The sequence below is a fragment of the Vigna unguiculata genome, chromosome 7, assembly GCF_004118075.2.
Source record: "Vigna unguiculata cultivar IT97K-499-35 chromosome 7, ASM411807v1, whole genome shotgun sequence".
NCBI lineage: Eukaryota > Viridiplantae > Streptophyta > Magnoliopsida > Fabales > Fabaceae > Vigna > Vigna unguiculata.
In genome coordinates, this window is record NC_040285.1 from 39,822,723 (window position 1) to 39,842,357 (window position 19,635).

The following is a 19,635-nucleotide window of genomic DNA, read 5'->3' on the forward strand; positions in this document are numbered from 1 at the left end:
AGTATAAATAATATTTATTTATTTTTAATTAAATACAGGGATGAGTATGGATGGATATACACTACCTACTTTCATTATCATATTCTCGTCCTAATTAAATTATTAAAATATTTATAATATTTAAAAAATTATATATATATATATATATATATATATATATATATATATATATTATTTTAATCTTTAATTTTATAATTCATTTTTTTACACGGTTGTTAATTGCATGAATATAATCTTTCTCTGAAATAATTTCAACCTGTTACTAACAGACTACAGTAATCAAGAAAAATCATATCCTAGATATGTTGTAGAATTCATTAATCCACCTAAATTCAATAAAGTTTGATTTTAGATAGTAAAACATAATTTCGTGATAAAGCATCAATATGTGAGGATGCTTACAGAATTTAAGGATCTTATATTTTTTTGTTGCTTTATATTAAAAAAAACGGTTTTTTATCTTTATTACTTTATGATTCCAATTCATTTTACCATTATAAATTACACATATTTTATATATCTGTATGACATTTTTTTTGTCTATATATCTTAAATACATTATTGAATTAAAAAAGTGATTTAAAAAAAGAAAATAAAAACTATATGAATTAAAATCAAAAGTTATCTATTTCATAAAGACTAAAAAGATATTTGAAATTTTACGAAAATAAAAATAAAGAAACAATTTTATAGAAACTGAAATTAAAACTTCCTAATTTACATACATCGCTAATTTTAGATGAATTAACTTATTTAAGTCAGATATTCTGTTATTATTAATTAAAATATATTAAAATTTTCAACATTTTGAGTAATTTTATCAAATGAGAAAAATATAAAGTTCCATTTTTATAATTTAAAACACTTGACTCAATGATAAAAAAGTAACAATTTTTATTAAGGTAGAAACAGTGTCTTGAGTCGGAGAATAAGAGGAAAAAGAACAGGAGCAGCAGAAACTAAGTTAAACCCTACTTTGAACTGAAAAGAAGCGGCGAAGGGTTTGAGCAATGAACAACTTGAAACTCTTTTGGGAAGTTCCTTTGGGACTTCGTCTTCAATCCAACGACGAAACCGTTCGATTCTCCACCATCGACATCGAACGCAACCGCATCTTCTTCCTCTCTTCTCACAATCTCATTTACACTTCCCATCTCTCCTCTTTCCATGTCCGTCTTCAACACCATTCACCGCTTTCATTTGCTTACTCATTCATTTTCTTTCAGTTCAATAAATCTGATTCTAGTTGTGTTGTGTTTTGTGCAGGAAACCGGTGTTTGGAGCCGTAATGCTTCGCTACCGGCGGACGCCGTTACCGTCGACCTCGAGCCGGGGGATTCCGTTACCTCCTTCGACTATCTCATGGAGAATGAAGCGCTTCTTATCGGAACTTCCAACGGCCTTCTCATTCTTCACAACGTGGACGACGGCTCTGGCGCAACGCAAGTCGTTGGCCAGCTAGACGGCGGCGTCAATGCCGTGTCTCTCAGTCCTGACGGAGAACTAATTGCCGTCACCACCGGTTATGCGCAGCTTTTGGTGATGACTCACGATTGGGACGTGTTGTATGAAGTGCCACTTCACGATGATGTTTCTGACGACTGTCACGTAAGTAAGGACACTGAAACCCTGATTTAATTTCAACGCCTTCTATCACTGTTTTGATTCTATTTGTATTGTTTGGAAGATATTCAATTTTGGGATGTAAGGCTGGAAAGAAGAAAGATATACATAGAGAAAGTTATAGATGTGGCAAAATGTGTAGTGAAATAGGGAGAAAGACAAGGTGAAAGTGAGACGAGAGAGAGAGAATGAATTTAATACTCATATCATGATTTGTGAATTTGATTGTTTGATTGGGTTGCGTTTCTACGTGATGTTTAGTTTAGGATAGTGAATTTTCTGTGCTTTCAGGTGAAGGGAACTCTCTTCCTGTGTCCTGGCGAGGAGATGGGAAATACTTTGCTACCATGAATGATGTGTCCGATTCTGGTTGTATGCTTAAAAAGATTAAGGTTTGGGATCGAGATTCGGGGGAATTGCTTGCTTTTTCGGAGCCAAGAAATTTTGCCGGGGCAGTTTTGGAGTGGATGCCCAGTGGTGCTAAAGTTGCAGCTGTTTGTGATGGGAAAGATGAAAATGAGTGTTCCTCTATTGTTTTCTTTGAGAGGAACGGATTAGAGAGAAGCAGGTTTAGTGTTGACGCAAAAGTAAAATTCATGAAATGGAATTGCAGTTCTGATCTTCTTGCCGGTGTTGTTGAATGCAAAAGTTATGACGCTGTAAGGATATGGTGTTTTAGTAATAACCACTGGTACCTGAAGCATGAAATTAGATTCTTGAAGCGAGATGAAGTCAAATTCATTTGGAATCCGACAAAGCCTCTGCAGTTAATTTGCTGGACTCTTGGTGGTCAGGTCACGGTTTTTAACTTTGTTTGGATTACAGCTGTAATGGATAATTCTGTTGCACTAGTCGTTGATGGCTCCAACATTCGTGTAACCCCACTGTCTTTGTCCTTGATGCCACCTCCTATGTTTCTATTTAACCTGAAATTTTCTTCTAATGTCCGGGGTATGGCAGTGTACTGTAAAAACTCTAAGAACCAGTTAGCAGCATTTCTTTCAGATGGTAGCTTGTGTGTTGTGGAGCTTCCATTAATTGAAACCTGGGAAGAACTAGAGGGGAAAGAGTTCAATGTTGAAGCCTCTCATACAGAATTGGTTCTTGGATCCTTTTTACATCTTGAATGGTTGGATTCCCATAAACTATTGACCGTTTCGCATTACGGTTTCAGTCACAGTAGTGACTCATTTCAATCATCAGTGGTTGGTGGACTTCAAGGCTTCTATTTGCGCGAAGTGGAACTCGAATGCTTTGAAGATGTTATTCCAGGATTGCTAACTTGTTCGGGATGGCACACAACAGTTTCAGAAGGACAAGCCCTTGAAGAGCTGGTTATTGGCATTGCTTCATGTCCTGCTAATAAACAAACTGCATACATTCAGTTTTCTAGGGGGCAAATCCAAGAATATGTATCTAAATCTGGGATTAGTAGAGGATCTTTAGTTCAAGAACAACAAGGATTTTCGGCAGCTTGCCCTTGGATGAGTGTAGTGCTAGTTGGCAGTGCTGGCCCATCAAAACAAGTGCTTTTTGGGCTGGATGAGCTTGGCAGACTGCATGTTAATGGGGGTATAGTTTGCAACAACTGCAGCAGCTTCTCATTTTACTCAAATTTGGCTGACCAAGTTATCACACATTTAATTCTTACAACTAAACATGATTTGCTTTTTATTGTTGACATTGCTGACATATTTAATGGGGAATTAGATATAAAATACAGTAACTTTGTTCGGATTAGCAATAGAAAAAAAGAGGAAAATGGAAGTTACATAAATATATGGGAGAGAGGTGCTAAAATTATTGGAGTTTTACATGGGGATGAAGCTGCCATTATACTGCAAACTACCCGGGGAAACCTAGAATGTATATACCCAAGAAAGTTGGTTTTGGTTTCCATTATTAATGCATTAGTTCAAAAGCGCTTTAAAGATGCATTACTCATGGTTAGAAGGCATAGAATAGATTTCAATGTAATTGTTGATTACTGTGGGTGGCAAGCATTTTCCCAGTCAGCTTCTGAAATTGTCAGGCAGGTTAACAATCTGGGTTACATAACCGAATTTATTTGTTCTGTAAAGAATGAAAATATTATGGAGAAACTATACAAAAATTATGTTTCTGTCCCTTGTCCAAAGGTTCTTAATGATACGTTAGTTGGGTCACCCCCGAATTGTCCTGCCAGTAACAAGGTTTCTTCTGTTCTGATGGCCGTAAGAAAAGCTCTTGAGGATCACATAACAGAAAGTCCAGCGAGGGAGCTTTGCATTTTAACCACTCTAGCTCGGAGTGATCCTCCATTACTTGAAGATGCTTTAAAGAGAATAAAAGTGATCCGTGAAAAGGAATTGTCTCATGCTGATGAACAGGGGAGAATGTCTTACCCTTCTGCCGAGGAAGCTTTGAAGCATCTTTTGTGGTTAGCTGATTCTGATGCTGTCTATGAAGCTGCTTTGGGTCTTTATGATTTAAATCTTGCTGCTATTGTGGCATTAAATGCTCAGAAAGATCCAAAAGAGTTTCTTCCATTCTTACAGGAATTGGAGCGTTTGCCTGCTCAATTAATGCAATATAAGATTGACCTTAAGCTGAAAAGGTTTGAAAAGGCACTCAGACACCTTGCTTCTGCCGGTGATGGTTATTATGATGATTGTATGGCACTTGTGAAGGAAAATCCTCAACTTTTTCCATTGGCTCTTCAACTTTTCACTGGCCACACTGAGAAGATGCAATTCCTTGAGGCATGGGGGGATTATCTCAGTGATGAAAAATGCTTTGAAGATGCCGCAACAATTTACTTATCCTGTTTCAATCTGGATAAAGCTATGAAATCTTATCGAGCTATCAATAACTGGAGCGGGGTGCTTACAGTTGCTGGGTTACTTAATATGGGAAAGGATCAGATGCTGTCTATTGCCAATGAGCTCTGTGAAGAACTTCAAGCACTCGGTAAACCTGGGGAGGCTGCCAAAATTGCCCTGGAGTACTGTGGAGATGTTAACACTGGTGTTAATTTGTTGATTACTGCAAGGGACTGGGAGGAGGCTTTGAGGGTTGTTTTTATGCACAGAAGAGAGGACTTAATTGAAACAGTGAAGAATGCATCTCTGGAATGTGCAAGCACACTTATTGGTGAATATGAGGAAGGCATAGAGAAAGTGGGGAAATACTTGGCCCGATACCTGGCTGTTCGACAGAGAAGATTACTTCTTGCAGCAAAGCTCCAGTCAGAGGAACGTGCAGCGAGTGATCTTGAGGATGATGCTGCTTCAGAAGCCAGCAGTAATTTTAGTGGAATGAGTGCATACACCACAGGGTATGTACTTTCCTTGGTCCCATATATCTCTATAATTTGCCAGTTTTAGAATGTTAATTTCATGTGCTTTGTGTATATATTCTGAATCAGTTTTCCTTGACTTTTAGGACGGATTTTACCATCTTATCCTTTTAACATGTTAAAACAAACACAGCCAACAGCCATGATACCCAATTGATCTTCCTTGCATTAAATGAATATACTGTTTACAAAGCTGCTGCAAAATCTAGCAGTGTGCTATTATGGTTTTTACAACTGTAGTCTCTACCTCATAATATTTGTGATAACGATTTATTGTCTTCATGTAGAATGACATGTAATTGGAACTCATTATTGTTTGGGAGTCAAGTCTGACACTTCTTTTCCCATCCCCTCTTGGGGGTTACAGAATCATTATCACATTCAAGCACATCTTTTTATCCATCTTACCACATTTATGGTTCTAAACTCTCTGTGATGTTACGTTTTATTTGATCTGGACAACAATTGTGTCCATGATCGAGTTACTCTTTATGACTCGTTTTCTTAAAAGTGAATTGTAAAAAATACCCAATGCTTTCTGTCTCATTAAATAAATGACAAGATTGAACCATACTTTTCTTTTCACACAGAAAGAATAGAAAATGTTGTACTTATGGTGTGTGAAGTTTCATTTGTGTCTCATTTCATCAACAGGACCAGGAAAAGTTCTGCTGCTTCATTTAGTTCAACTGCTACTAGCAAGGCAAGAGACGCTAGGCGTCAGAAGAAAAGAGGAAAAATCCGTCCTGGAAGGTATCTTGATACGATAATTTATTGTTTCCTCCTGTCACTCATCCTCTCCTACTTTTTTGTTAATCATGAGTCGCTACTTATATTGTGAAGTAATAGTTTTTTATTTCTTGTTGTAGTCCTGATGAGGAGATGGCCTTGGTGGAGCATTTGAAAGGCATGTCGCTAACAGTGGAAGCTAGACGTGAGCTGAAATCTTTGTTGGTTTCCCTCATGATGTTTGGCGAGGGCGAAACATGTAGGAAGCTACAGCTAATGGGGGAAAACTTTCAATTATCTCACATGGCAGCAGTCAGATTAGCTGAAGATACAATATCTAGTGATACCATAAATGAGCATGCACATACGTTGGAGCAATATGCCCTAAAAGTAAAGAGTGAACTTCGGAATTCAGAGGCTTTCTCGTGGCGGCTTCAAGTTTTTTTGCCCTACCAGTCAACAATATAGCTAATTAACATGTTTTTTTGAGTTTGATGTATTGACATGCAATTTGATGTTGTTGGTTGTGTTTCACTCAACATGTACACTAACGACGAAATCGATTAGTTCCTCAGCAGAGTTGATAGAATTTAGGAATAGTATAAAGGAAATATTTAATGCTGTGACCAAATCTTGTCTTCAAACACGAATAAAATTCGTATGCCCTTTCAATTTCCGAAGAAAAGGTTGTTCAATTCTTAAAATGCTATGCAACAAAAATGTAGTGACAGTTCATCCTTCATTTAAAAATCTAACTTATCATCAGAAGAATTTGAACTCGCTTTATTGTTTTGTCGATCAATTTGACAAATATTTCAATACACGTCTCTTGTAGTCTTTCAAGAAACGAAAGATTATAATAATATCTCACCAATAAAAATTGTCATGAAAATAGTTATTTCACCCCCTAATGATCCTGTTTCTTAAGTTGGTTTAATAGTGTCCACAATTTCTCGAAATTTGTTGGTACACGTTTCTGTGGGTTTCATATTAGTTGTGCTCTTAAGACTCCGATATGTATACTTTATTACTATTTTTACAAAAAAAAGACAGAATGAATAAGGTGGAGAATGCAGTAGAATGAATGCATAAAAAAGTGATCCCTGTCCATAGCATTGCAAAATAAATGTAAAATGAGAAGGGCCCAACCGGGTTCGAACCGGTGACCTCTTGATCTGCAGTCAAATGCTCTACCACTGAGCTATGGACCCTTTTGGTAGAACACGCTTATCTTTACCTAAAAGAAACAAAGAAGTGGAATCAATAGTATCCCGGTTTTTCCGCCGGGAACCATTCCTCGGAAATTATTTAAAATATATTAACCAATAGACACGAGAAGTGAATAAATTATATGATATTTTTTAAACATAAAAACATAGTCAACTTAAATTTATTTTTCATGAACTTGAGTGGATATTTTTATGACTAAATAATTATATCGATTTATAAAAATAACTTTAAGAATAATCTCATCCATCAAAAATAAATAAAATAAAATAAAATCGAAAGGTCCAATAAGATTGTGTATGCAGTGGCGGATCTGACCAATATTATTGGGGGAGCCAAAATAATACATCCAAAATTTATACATTTAATTATTAGCATTAATACTGTAAAAATGAATACATAAATTAGTATAACAATAAGCTACATCATTAGCGGGAAATTAAACCACACTTAAAATCTAAAAGAAAAAATCGATGATAATCAAACCACAATTAAAATCCAATTATAAAAACACATAGTACAATCCATTTTGTTCTATATTCATAAAATAAAAAATTAATATACAATAGATTCATTAAATAAATTATTAAACTAATATTTCACTCTCAAGTGAGACAAAAGATAATTACCTTCTTTTTTTTATTGATTCGAGAATAAAAGAGAACAACTAAGATATGAGAGCAAAAATAATAGATATTTTTCTCTTGAGAAACAAAAGAAAATAGACATATAATGGAACCACAATTAAAATTTGATTATAAAAAATACACAGTACAATACTTTTTCTTTTATGTTCATAAAATAAAAAAATAATATAAAAGAGGTTCATTAAATAAATGATTAAACTAATATTTCACCATCAAGTGAGACGATTTTTCTTTTCTTTCTCGAGAATGGAAAAGAACAAAGGAGAAATAAGAGCAAAAATAAAATATTTTTTTCTTTTCAAATATAAAAGAAAACGAATACACATAAGAATGAAAGATAAGAACAATTTGTGAGAAATTCAAACTATAATAAAAAATAATAATAAAAATATCTTGATAAATCTTTTTATTCTTTATGTATGATTTTATATTTTATTATTTACTACCATTAATTATTATTTTTATAAAAGAAAAAAATATTTAATTTAATATTTATGATAAAAAAAATCAAAATACATAATATCTATATAAAAAATAAAATCAAAATTTTGGGAGGGTCATGGCCCTCCCCTGCCACCATTATGCTACGCCACTGTGTGTATGCATTTGGATTTTGATCTTAAATTTTAATCTCAATAGGTAGTAGGTGAGAGATCCTAACCTTTTAATATTATATAATATATCTGACGGTTGTGGCTACGTCGTTCACCAAAGACCATTTCCATCCACCAGCCATGCTACATCTTGTCTTATTAAGATTGACTCACATTTAATATCAGATAAAAAGTTTAAATTATACCAATAATATAGTTATCTAAAAATAGAAAAAAATCTACTCAATTAAAACAAAAAATATGAAATAATATGGTTGGTGAAAATAAGTTCAATAATAATAACCTTCATTAAATGAAAATACTGTATACACCCTTTCATTATGTAAGTAAAATTTAAAAATAATTTTTATTTCTAAATCATCCGGTGCTGTTATAAATGTCAGAAAAAAAGTCTTCTTCGATTAATTATTTGAAGGTTTTATTTCTAATTTACATATACTTTAGTCCCAAAACTCAATAAATTTAGTTTTGTTATTTTTATTGAATCCCTAAATTTTATAAAGATGGTGTTCTTTTAGTTCTTATGCATCACTATGATTTAACAGAATAAAAACAATGACTAAGAGAAACCGCATCACGCTATAATATTTATTTGGTTTAAATATTTTTTTGTCATCATTTTCGTAATGTTTGTTGTGGATGATCATCATTTTGACAGAATGTTTAAAATGATCTTTATTTTTTTCATTTTTACCGAATGTTTAAAATGATCATCATTTTCGCAATTCGTGTTTTATTGGGTCATTGGATTGCAGTTGCACTCTTCATTTCAATCTTTCAGTTAATCATCATCAACGAGGTAAGTGGGTTTAGGGTTTTCTGGGTTGTGTTTGCTCGTGGGTTAGGAAAAGAGTGATGTTAACAAACAGTACCACACGTAACACACCATAATACAAACAGTGTCACCTGTACAATGCTTCGTTAATGATTTAAACAGTATTACAGGAAAAGGACCAAATAAAACACGAATTGCGAGAATGAGGACCATTTCAAATATTTGATTGATAATTTTAAACATTCTGTCAAAATAAGGATCATCCGCCACTACAAAAATGAGGACAAAAAAGTATTTAAACCTATTTATTTAGACAAACTAAAATAAATAAGAAAAATCTAATCATATTTGGAGAAGTGCTTAAATAAAACTATTAAGAAAAACACTCTTGTTCAGATTCTAGGACACTGATCAAGTGGTCCAAACAAAAGCTACAGAATTTAGGTCTGAACGTGGAATTTGATTTGAATAACGTTGTTTCTACTGTACTAGATTTTTACCTCTCTTAATAATAATATTATTATTCATCTTATTTAATATTTTTATTTTTTTATTATAAAAAGACGTTATAATAAGTAGGCACCGCAGAAATAATATAAATAAAGAATAAGGAAAGAAGGAGTCACATGTGGCACAGCGTTAAAGAGGATCAAGTTTCTCGTTTAAAATGTCTGTGTCTTTTGTCTGTTTCTCTCACTTTCTCCTTTTCTGACAACCTTTGTGGACTTCTCTTTCTCATTCTCTCTCTTCATCAAATCAACAACATCATCATAATTCAGACCACAATCATCGTCACAGAGAGACAAAGAAGACAGAAGAAAAGAAATGGTGAACGTGGTGGAATTGCAGAAACAGCTGCAGAGGTGGCAGCAGCAGACTGGGAACAACAACAATGTCAATGTCGACGCCAACGGAGAACTCATGTATGTCAAAGTCATGACCGATGAACAGTTGGAAACTCTGAGGAAACAAATTGCTGTCTATGCCACCATTTGTGACCAACTCATCGAGATGCACAGAACACTCTCAGCTCAGCAGGATCTTGCAGGTTCCTCTTCTTTCTTTCACTCTTTCTCACTGTTATGTTCTTAGTTTCTGTAATAATTATGAACTGTACCAAGTTTTCTTCTAAAGAAAATTCTCAAGATAAGGTTTTCACCTTCTCTTTACCATTTTTCTCAGTTTGATTTTTATCTAAATCTTGTTTCATGGGATTCCAGTTACCAACGTACTATTTACTGCTCTTGTTTTTATTATTAATTTTTTTTTCAGGTATTTCCACTTTCTACTATTTAAGCCAGCCTGTTTCAACAAACTAGAAAATGACAGGAAAAAATATCAGCCACACCTTTTTCCCCTGCACACAGGGCACATTGGATTTCCAATTTCTAATCATAACCGATAACCATTTATTTCATGCTTTAGTAATTGTATATATGTTTGAATACGAGAGTCATTGTTTTAGAAACTTTATCCTATTAATATTTTTCAGGATATTATGTTTCATCTGTAATCGGACAATTCATTTCTGTATTTACATATGAGATGTATATATCATGAGAAAGATGTCTGAGAAGTCTCGATTCAACTAAAAGTAAAACAATTTCATAATATATAATTGGAATTGGAATGCTCACTTCATTATTGATTTCTGTGAGATTGAGATAAGTTTAAAATATGATTCTTATCGGATAATCAATAACATATTTTGATGTTTTGATTTATTTTTCGGATCAGGGGCTAGATTGGGAAACCTGTACTGTGATCCATTGATGACATCTGGTGGACACAAAATAACATCAAGACAAAGGTGGACACCTACACCAGTGCAGCTTCAGATTCTGGAACGCATATTTGATCAGGGAAATGGAACTCCAAGCAAGGAAAAAATCAAAGAGATAACTGCTGAACTGGGCCAGCATGGTCAAATTTCTGAAACAAATGTGTACAATTGGTTTCAGAATAGGCGTGCTCGATCCAAAAGAAAACTGCAAAATGTGGCTCCTACCAACACTGAATCAGAAGTGGACACCGAGGTTGATTCTAAGGATAAGAAGACAAAACCTGATGAGTTTCTGTCTCAACATAACATAACAACAACTTCTTCTGGAGGAGCTGAAAAACTGTGCTTTCAGAGCCCTCAGGTGTACTCTGAGTTGCAGTACTTGAACAATGATTCCAACAAGCCCTATTCCATGTTTCCATCAGATGCCAGTTTGAAATCCACAAGAAATTTGTCTGTTTTTAACCAGGTGCTGTCAAATTCAAGTATGTAACAACATCTTGTGCTTTTTTCCTTCACTTCATTCTTCATCATCAAGATTGGTCCTATTATTACTGTGTTTCTTTGTAGGGAATGAGTATGCAGGTGGAAAAATGGAAGTTGGTGGATCAGTGAGCTATAATTTATTCCACCAAACAGGAGACTGTAATCTTGGAGGTTGATTTTTAGTGTGATATCTGCAAAGAATTGTGAGTGTGTTGTTTGGAGTTGTGTTCATGAGTTCATCACAAACTGGAACTCAATGTAGTAATGTTCATCACAGAATAGCATAAAAATGTTGTGTAGTTGCCTTCTTTGTAGCTACTTCACCCTTTTCTACTGTCACAACTTCTACCTATAATGCATGATCATTTTTGTACCATTAAGTATGTTTAATCTAATACTTGTTCTTTCACTTTGTTTCTGTCTAAATTCTTCTGAAAGTGCTTCACTTTGTAGGTGTGGTGGATTAGATTAATGAACAATGTTCTCCTAATAATGTTTGTCTTATTTTAGCACTGAAACACAAAATCATGAATTAAGAAGAAAAACAGATCTCTTTTCCACCAAAAAAATTGATAGGAACTTTAGTTTTACACAATGTTTGGTTTTGGTGAAATGATCTAAAACAATTCAAATCACCATTTTTTTTAAATTTTTATAGTTAGCTAGGTTTTAACATTTTTTTTTTAAAATTTGTGATAATTGATAATTAAAGTAAATTTAACAAATTTATTTTACACGATTTAATGATGAAATAAAAATCTTTATAAGTTTTTTTATACATGAAAATGAAGAGACATCAATATTAAGATCATGGGAAAGTAAGTGAGGAAATAAAAAAATAAAGTAAACTGTCAAATTATTTCATTAAATAAATAAAATAAAATATTTTTACTTATTTATTTTAATATTAATTTTTAATTATCCACAATTATCTTCATTATGGTAAATTAATGTACACATATACTTTCGCACTTGTGTGTACGAATTTTATTTTTTAAATATATGTGATGTGATATTATATTAATAAGTGATGATAATATAATATTTTTAAGTTAATATATTAAAAAAGATAGAAAGATAACCGTTAATAAATAAAGAAAAAAATAGAAATAGACAATTTTTTTAAAAAAATTATAAAAATAACTGTCAATTTAAAAAAATATAATAAATAATTATATTTTAAAAGATAAAACTAATATTTTAAAATATGAACATAAATAAAAAGTTATCTTTATATATTATTATAAATAAAAATAATCAATTATAATTAACGATCCATAATCATCTATTTATACAAAACAACACTTCAAGACCCTTGTTATTTTCATCTTTCACCTACAAGCCACAAACCATGTCTTATTATTTCTCACCATCACGTCAAAACAAAAGTTCTCTTCAAACACATGTTCTAATTAATATCAGACACTTTCTATACTTTAATAAATTAAACAAATATATATAGTATGCAACAACTTAACCGATTTTGGTAACAAAAATATATTTATTAGAGTGTATCATTATCATTTCCAAGATGATCTATATCATGTTAATTAAACTAAGGATAACTTGAAATTAATAAAAATGAAGGCATATAATTAAGAGGAAGAAGAGAGAAGTAAGTGAGAGAGAGAGGGGAGAGAATAGAGTGTGGGCGGGAGCATGAAAGAAGAAGTGTGGTGGCAAAACGTAACGGGATGATATGATAGGCGCAGAGAGAGAAAACGCAAACACATTCGGTGTTGGATCCCTTTCCATGTCGCCCACCGCTTTCTTCTTCTTCTTCTAACCATTTCCCATTCCGATCCCTCTTTCCGCTCGTTAGGGCATTTTTCTCACTCCGACATGGCAGCAGCGCCCGCTAGAGCTCGTGCCGATTACGATTACCTCATCAAGCTCCTTCTTATTGGCGACAGCGGTTCGTTATTCCCTTTTTTTCATTCGCTTTTACTTTCCTAGATTCAACGCTATGCTACAATTCTTTTCCCTTTTTCTCTCATATATCTATCACCTTCCGTTCTTAACTTGACGTCGTGGTTTTCCATCACTCCGAACCGCTTTTTAGAACCGTGATTGCAAGTTTTCCTTCGGAATTGGAGTTAGTGTTTTGTGGAGATAGTCTCAAATAGCTGAGTATAGGACCAGGAGTGCTGCCTCTGCTCTGTACTTTAGTTTTTTTTGTTTTGCTCTTTTTATTTGTTTTTTTAATGTTTGTAGGTGTGGGGAAGAGTTGTCTGCTTTTGAGATTTTCTGATGGTTCATTCACAACCAGTTTTATCACCACCATTGGGTTAGTATAATATCTGTTCACACCTCTTTTATTTATCCCTTGTGAAATAATGTTGTTGTCTTGTTTCCGGAATATTTACTATTTTGTCTGTAATGCTTTTGTTTCTCCTTTGTGGCTTTTGGAAGCATTGCAAGTCGGGACTTCATGTCTGGGGCGCATTTAAAAAATAGTGCTTAGTGAATGTCATTTTTAATATAGACAATTTTTAGTTGTAGGGGTAGTTAATTGTCTGTATGTTTAGTCTCTTCGTGTACACAAATATTTGCACACGACCAGACCTGTATGTATGTATCCTTTTGTTGGTGAAAATAAAATTTTGTTATAATAATCCGTGGCAGCATCGATTTTAAGATAAGAACCATTGAACTGGACGGCAAACGGATTAAGTTACAAATCTGGGATACTGCTGGTCAGGAGCGATTTAGAACTATTACCACAGGTATGGGTTTTGTCTTTGGTAACCTTGCTGTGAATTCATAATTGGCAGCTGTCTTCTTGGTAGGTAATTATATCATATGTTTACATGCCTTATTGTAGAAGTTAGTGTTTTTTTTTTATTGACAATTGTTAGTTGATAGTTTTTGTTAGTGGGAGGAGTTGAACCCACAATCTCTCCCATCCTCTTTTCTAAACCCCACCAAACCAATTTTGTTTCTCCAAATTGTTAGGAGGAGGGATCCAACCTACTACCTTCTTCTCCCTCCCCTTCGTTTTAACCCAAATTGTACAAATTAGTTGAAATATTTCAGCTGTGGTTGATAAAAATGAAAATAGTTTTTGTAAGTATTATCCGTAACTCAATTAAGTTGAGAAGTTATTGTTCATACAAAATAAATCTTTTGGGTAGAAGTTACACGTTTTGAAGGAATTGTGATTTAATTCATGGACTCGTAAATCTAAAGTGCACACTGGCTTGTTTGTATTATACTTTCATTGAGGGACACAATGCTTTAATCTGTCAGGTTCAACTCTTACTTGATTTTAAACACTCCGGATAAATCAAATTTCATTGCATGCTCCATTTCTTTGATGAAAGGAAGACTTGTCTTACAATGTTACATGCTGTTGCAGCTTATTACCGAGGAGCCATGGGTATCTTGCTGGTTTATGATGTTACTGATGAAGCATCTTTCAATAGTAATCTCCTTTCCCTGACCTGGTTTTTTGAAAGTTAAAAGATATTTCATTGAATGCCATTCTTTTGATATATTTACGCACTAATGTCTGAGGGCTGTAGATTCATTTCAGCATTAGTTGACCCAATGAATTGTATTTTCTTTATATTTTCCTCATTTCGTATTTTTCCCTATTTTTCTCTGATTTACATTTAACAGTGGGTCAAAGCAATCTGTCTTTTTGGTTAAGTTTGCTTCATTTGTTCTGCTCATCTTTTTTTACTTGCAATGTATCTTGTTTATTGTTATCCAGATATTCGGAATTGGATTCGCAATATTGAACAACATGCTTCTGACAACGTAAACAAGATACTTGTTGGCAACAAGGCTGATATGGATGAAAGTAAAAGGGTATGTACATCGTGGGGTACTTTTTGATTTACATTTTACATCCTTAGTTGGCCAGGGTTTGAAATTTTTTGATTGAGCAGCTATTGCATTTTTTACTCCATTCTCTCCATGCCTTATTTGTTTACTGATATGAGATTAAGTAGTTTCTTTGTCTGCATTTCGATACTAACAAAAGGTTTTCCTTTTTATTCTGTAGGCTGTACCTACCTCCAAAGGTCAAGCACTTGCTGATGAGTATGGTATCAAGTTCTTTGAAACTGTGAGTGACAATACCAATTTCATTACAGTTATGTGTAATTTCGTTACATTTATATCAAATAAAACATGCAGAGTGCAAAAACCAACATGAATGTGGAAGAGGTTTTCTTTTCAATAGCTAGAGATATCAAGCAAAGGCTTGCAGACACAGATTCAAGATCTGAGGTAATTTATCAACTCTTTCTCTACGTCCTTTGTTTTTCCTTTTCGCCAGAGATATGCAAGTGCTCTCTTCTTCCGAAAAACTAAAATTTTTCCAGTGTGTACCAACCAAGTACTTGAAGAAAAATAATTGTTAGGAAGTATTTGGGATTTTCTTAATGCTAAGTTTCAAAATAAGTGAATAATTGTGTGGCTTCTTCCGAATTGCTGAGCATTGATACTCTCTTCTCTGTTGATTCAGCCTCAGACCATCAAGATTAACCAACCTGATCAGGCAGCCAGTGGTGGCGACCCTGCACAAAAGTCGGCTTGCTGCGGTTCATGAAAAGAATCGGTATCTGCAGCAAGTGGTGCAGGTTTCTGCAATAGCACTCATCTGGGTGCTAAGGTTATTCTGATGTCATTATTAGTGGGAGCATGTATTTGACCCTCAGTATCTCCCAACTGCAGATATCGTGTTTTAAAGTTAATATTTTAAATTCTTTGCTCATTGAGTTGGTGGAATTTATTCTGACTAGTTAATTTGCTTCACTTTTCTCTTTCATTTGTAGTCTGACTCTTAAAAAGGATATCATGATTAGATGCGGATAGATTATCACAACAGCTTGATCATTTGCAAAATATCGGTCCAAATGTTTTTTGGCTGTTGCAAAATATCATAACACCTAAGAATGTTTTTACTTGGAAGCAAAAAGGAAGAAACCCTTGCTGTTTCCATCCGCAATGTGAAATGCCGTAGGGACTAAAATGGTACAGGGGTGTAGTCATTCTAGTATTCCATGATAATCTTGCAATATTTTCACCCACCGCGAAATGGTCTAGTTCGGAAGGTGGAGCCAAGTTTCCTAGAAAAACATAAAATGTTTATGCATCTAAAATCATTCCAATCTTGTAAATTTTGTATCAGTTACACTAATGGAGTGGCTAATGTTTGTTTTTGTTAGAACGACCAAAATAACCATTTGTTTTCCTCTCCTTTAAACCACGACAAAATTAGCTGAGAGTACCTTGCAAGAATCACTTTCCAATGTGAGCTTTCTTTGATATAAAATGAATGCAAACAGTCAGGTGATTTTTAATTCCCAAAATGAATCGTGCAGTGCAAGATCTACTTTGCCCGTCAGAATGAATTTTCAGCTAGATATAGTTTTAAAACCTCCAGTAAAAAATAAATTTTGGATACAAAGTGTAGAATGTTGATCCATTTTGTTTTCAGCAGAAAAAAAGTATTCATTCATTTACTTAAACTTTTAGTAAAGTTTATTCATAGTTAGTTATCCATAGTAAGACAAGTCAATGTTGTCAAAAAGACGATCCATAATGACAGACCAACGATTATTTGGTAATGTTAGGGTCATCCTCATATTTTCTTTGGTAAACTCAGTAGTTTGTAAAAAAATAAAAAACAAGTTAGCTCAGCCAATTGTGAAATAACTTTTAAGAAGAAAAAAAAAATCTCAAGTTTTCAGATTACAACCAATATACTCAAGGCCGTGCAAGATGATGCTCCACCCTGACACAGAAAAAAAACTAATAGAATCCAACAACTATTTGCTCAGGGAATCCTAGTGAAAAGTGAAATACGCAGGATGATTTGCTGCATCTCTTGAAAGACTATCTCAGCAGAGACGTACTGTCAAGAAAAAACATCCAAATTTCAATTACAAAATACATGAAAAATATGAACATATAGTAAGACCAAGATTCACATGATTGCAACTAAAATTCTTTACAACCTTTCTTATTCAAGTAGAAACATCATGTTTTTCACTCAGTCATTGATATTAGGAGTTTTATACGCAAAGCATTTCAGAAAGAATGAATCATTTCAGAAGCAGTCCTTAGAGAAGAGACCTCTCACCTTTATTATATCAATTTGTTCAAAATCTAACATTCACAACCCAATTAGTAAAATTATATTACATAGCTGATGCTACACCTAAATAATCAGTTATCGATTAATTACAAACACAATTCAACAACTTCTTTCCCTTACTGATATGCTTTTGTAACAGGTATATGATTCACTAGAAAACAGATGTAACTTAGGTAGCTGAGGAAGCTCAATGGAAAAGATCCAAGTAGTTCAGTTCTATCTTCCGAAGTGAATTTTACTTTAATCTTGTTCTTCTGAAAGACAACTAAAAGAGGCATATATAAGTGACATAAGAGAGTTCCTGCATTGATTTTTACCAAACGCTTAAGTTGATGGTATTAAGATACCAGAACAAATAACCGAAAAATTTGTCATACAAGCATATATAGAGTGATGACCATCAAGATACAAATAAAACTCCAACTACTCTTACAAGAAACACCATAACTCAGCATAAGACATTTTAAGACACCTAACTGAAAGTTAATCATTAAAGCAATAGCCTAGAAGATAACTCATTAACCATCACCAAACAATCTAAAAGCAAAAAAAAGTTTATATAAAGCACCCGTTTGATTCTTACTAGAAAATTTTCGAAGCAATGTAAGAGAAACTAGAGTTAAAGAAACTGATTTAGTCGAAAGAAATCATTCAGTTATTCTGATTGGCTTCTACGGTGAGTTTACATTTTCCGCCAGTTCGGAATTTTTTGTAGTCTCCTGATATGTACACTGACAAAATATAATAACAGGCACTGCACTATGCAATGGTAAAAGAAGGCATGTCTAACTGATGTGTGTTGGGAATGTATCATGAAGTCCCACATAGACTAAAACATGAGTTAGAATATATCGAAGTTAAGATAAATAAAGCTCTCGAATACGGTGATAAGTATCTTTGCGCTTGGGGCAATGACGCAGCTAGTGAGGTTCTAACCGAGGCGCGTCTATTGCTGGTTGAAAACTATTTCCAAACCCCCTCTTAGGCCTGGGTTCAGCCTTGGCCTTCGAGAATTTCTGGAAGGGCTCCCTTCGGGGTAAAGTCCTGCAATCTTAGTTTCAAGTTTTGTTTTATGGGTTAGGGCTCAATACAGGTCTTATTAACTTCTCTTTAAAGAAATTAATTTAATTCAGTCAGATTTTAAATATTGGTTAAATTAACTGTAAATTTACCTTTTGCAGTCAGTTCTAATGTACCTTACATTTTCAGTTAATTTAAATGTAACTAGGTTTTAGTTGATTATATTTGATAGTAAGTGATCTAATCCAAAAATAAAAATTGAGGAAAGTTATAAAAAATTAAATTTAAGGGAAAATGTCAAAAATTGTGGAACATTTTTTTGGTGTATTCAATTTTATTAAGGGAAAAAAATATTCTTATAAATAATTTTTCTTTTCTCAGTGATAGAAATAAAACAAACTCCCTTTCTTAGTCTTAGAAATCCCAAACCTATTTAGAAATAAAACAAATTCACAACATATAACTAAATATAAATCTCATTTTATTTTTTAAATTGAAATTGTAGAACAAAATTAGATTTAAATATATAAATGAGTGATTATGTACTTTAGCAATAATTTTTCTTCCAATGGTTACGGTGAAGAATGGTGGAAGAAAACATTCACATCACAAAAACTCATCCCACTTTTTAATAACAAAAATAAATAGTAATTAATTCTTTATGTTTAATAATAATAATTGAATTTATTAATTTTAATAATGATATCACAAACCTAAATTTTATTCTTAGGATATTTAACTTAAATAGTTTAAGTGATGATTTATACATTAATCACTCTTAATTTAAAGAATAAATTTTCTTCGATGATTTTTTCATGCAAAAGAAAGTCCAATCATTTGAAGATTGAAAATCTCTATTTATATGAAGAATCAAGAATGTCTCATTGACTTAGTCCTTATAAAGAAATAAGATTATTAATTTTGTAATAATTAATATATGTTACGATTTATCAACATTTATTAACATTACTTAAGCTCAACATCTTTTATAACGGACTTGACAGTATATTTTTAGGAAAATATATATAATTTACTCATAAGGTGTCAATCACTATATTTATAATAATTACCAAGACAACTGTCGCGTTTTACTTATAATTTTAAATGATCAAGGATACTATTTTTATTTATATCTTAAACTTTAAAAAAAATGTCAAAATATTCTAATATAAAAGTCAGTTCATTTTAATGTTCTGTAGTTATTTTTCTTTACATGGGATGTATTGAGATGAGAAATATTTGAAATAAATTTGTAGAATTTTGAAACCTAACTAAAAAAAGAGGA

General features: G+C 33.1%; 3 protein-coding genes and 2 non-coding genes across 6 annotated transcripts; 4 read left to right on the top strand and 1 right to left on the bottom strand.

Annotated features, from left to right (window-relative positions):
• The first annotated feature begins 926 nt into the window (after window positions 1-926).
• LOC114191505 (elongator complex protein 1) lies at window positions 927-6,374 on the top strand. 2 transcript variants are annotated; one of them, XM_028080705.1, is made up of 5 exons: window positions 927-1,169; window positions 1,267-1,612; window positions 1,915-4,939; window positions 5,615-5,713; window positions 5,830-6,374. In XM_028080705.1, the coding sequence occupies exons 1-5, from the start codon at window positions 1,011-1,013 to the stop codon at window positions 6,155-6,157; spliced, it is 3,957 nt and encodes a 1,318-aa protein (XP_027936506.1). In that variant the 5' UTR covers window positions 927-1,010; the 3' UTR covers window positions 6,158-6,374. The 2 variants fall into 2 exon arrangements, with proteins under 2 accessions (XP_027936506.1, XP_027936507.1); XM_028080706.1 differs by lacking the exon at window positions 927-1,169 and having other exon boundaries at window positions 1,537-1,608.
• A 454-nt stretch (window positions 6,375-6,828) lies between these two features.
• On the bottom strand, window positions 6,829-6,900 carry TRNAC-GCA. Its single transcript has one exon. It is a non-coding gene; the product is annotated as a tRNA-Cys (tRNA).
• Window positions 6,901-9,601: 2,701 nt separating this feature from the next.
• LOC114190153 (WUSCHEL-related homeobox 13-like) lies at window positions 9,602-11,630 on the top strand. Its single transcript, XM_028078939.1, has 3 exons — window positions 9,602-10,000; window positions 10,690-11,220; window positions 11,306-11,630. The coding sequence occupies exons 1-3, from the start codon at window positions 9,778-9,780 to the stop codon at window positions 11,395-11,397; spliced, it is 846 nt and encodes a 281-aa protein (XP_027934740.1). The 5' UTR covers window positions 9,602-9,777; the 3' UTR covers window positions 11,398-11,630.
• Window positions 11,631-12,844: 1,214 nt separating this feature from the next.
• Window positions 12,845-16,075, top strand: LOC114192791 (ras-related protein RABE1c-like). Its single transcript, XM_028082606.1, has 8 exons — window positions 12,845-13,136; window positions 13,436-13,508; window positions 13,847-13,947; window positions 14,580-14,645; window positions 14,937-15,034; window positions 15,231-15,293; window positions 15,365-15,457; window positions 15,696-16,075. Exons 1-8 carry the CDS (start codon window positions 13,064-13,066, stop codon window positions 15,777-15,779), a joined length of 651 nt encoding a protein of 216 aa, XP_027938407.1. The 5' UTR covers window positions 12,845-13,063; the 3' UTR covers window positions 15,780-16,075.
• A 2,148-nt stretch (window positions 16,076-18,223) lies between these two features.
• Window positions 18,224-18,374, top strand: LOC114192833. Its single transcript, XR_003606152.1, has one exon. It is a non-coding gene; the product is annotated as a U4 spliceosomal RNA (small nuclear RNA).
• The last annotated feature ends 1,261 nt before the right edge of the window (window positions 18,375-19,635 follow it).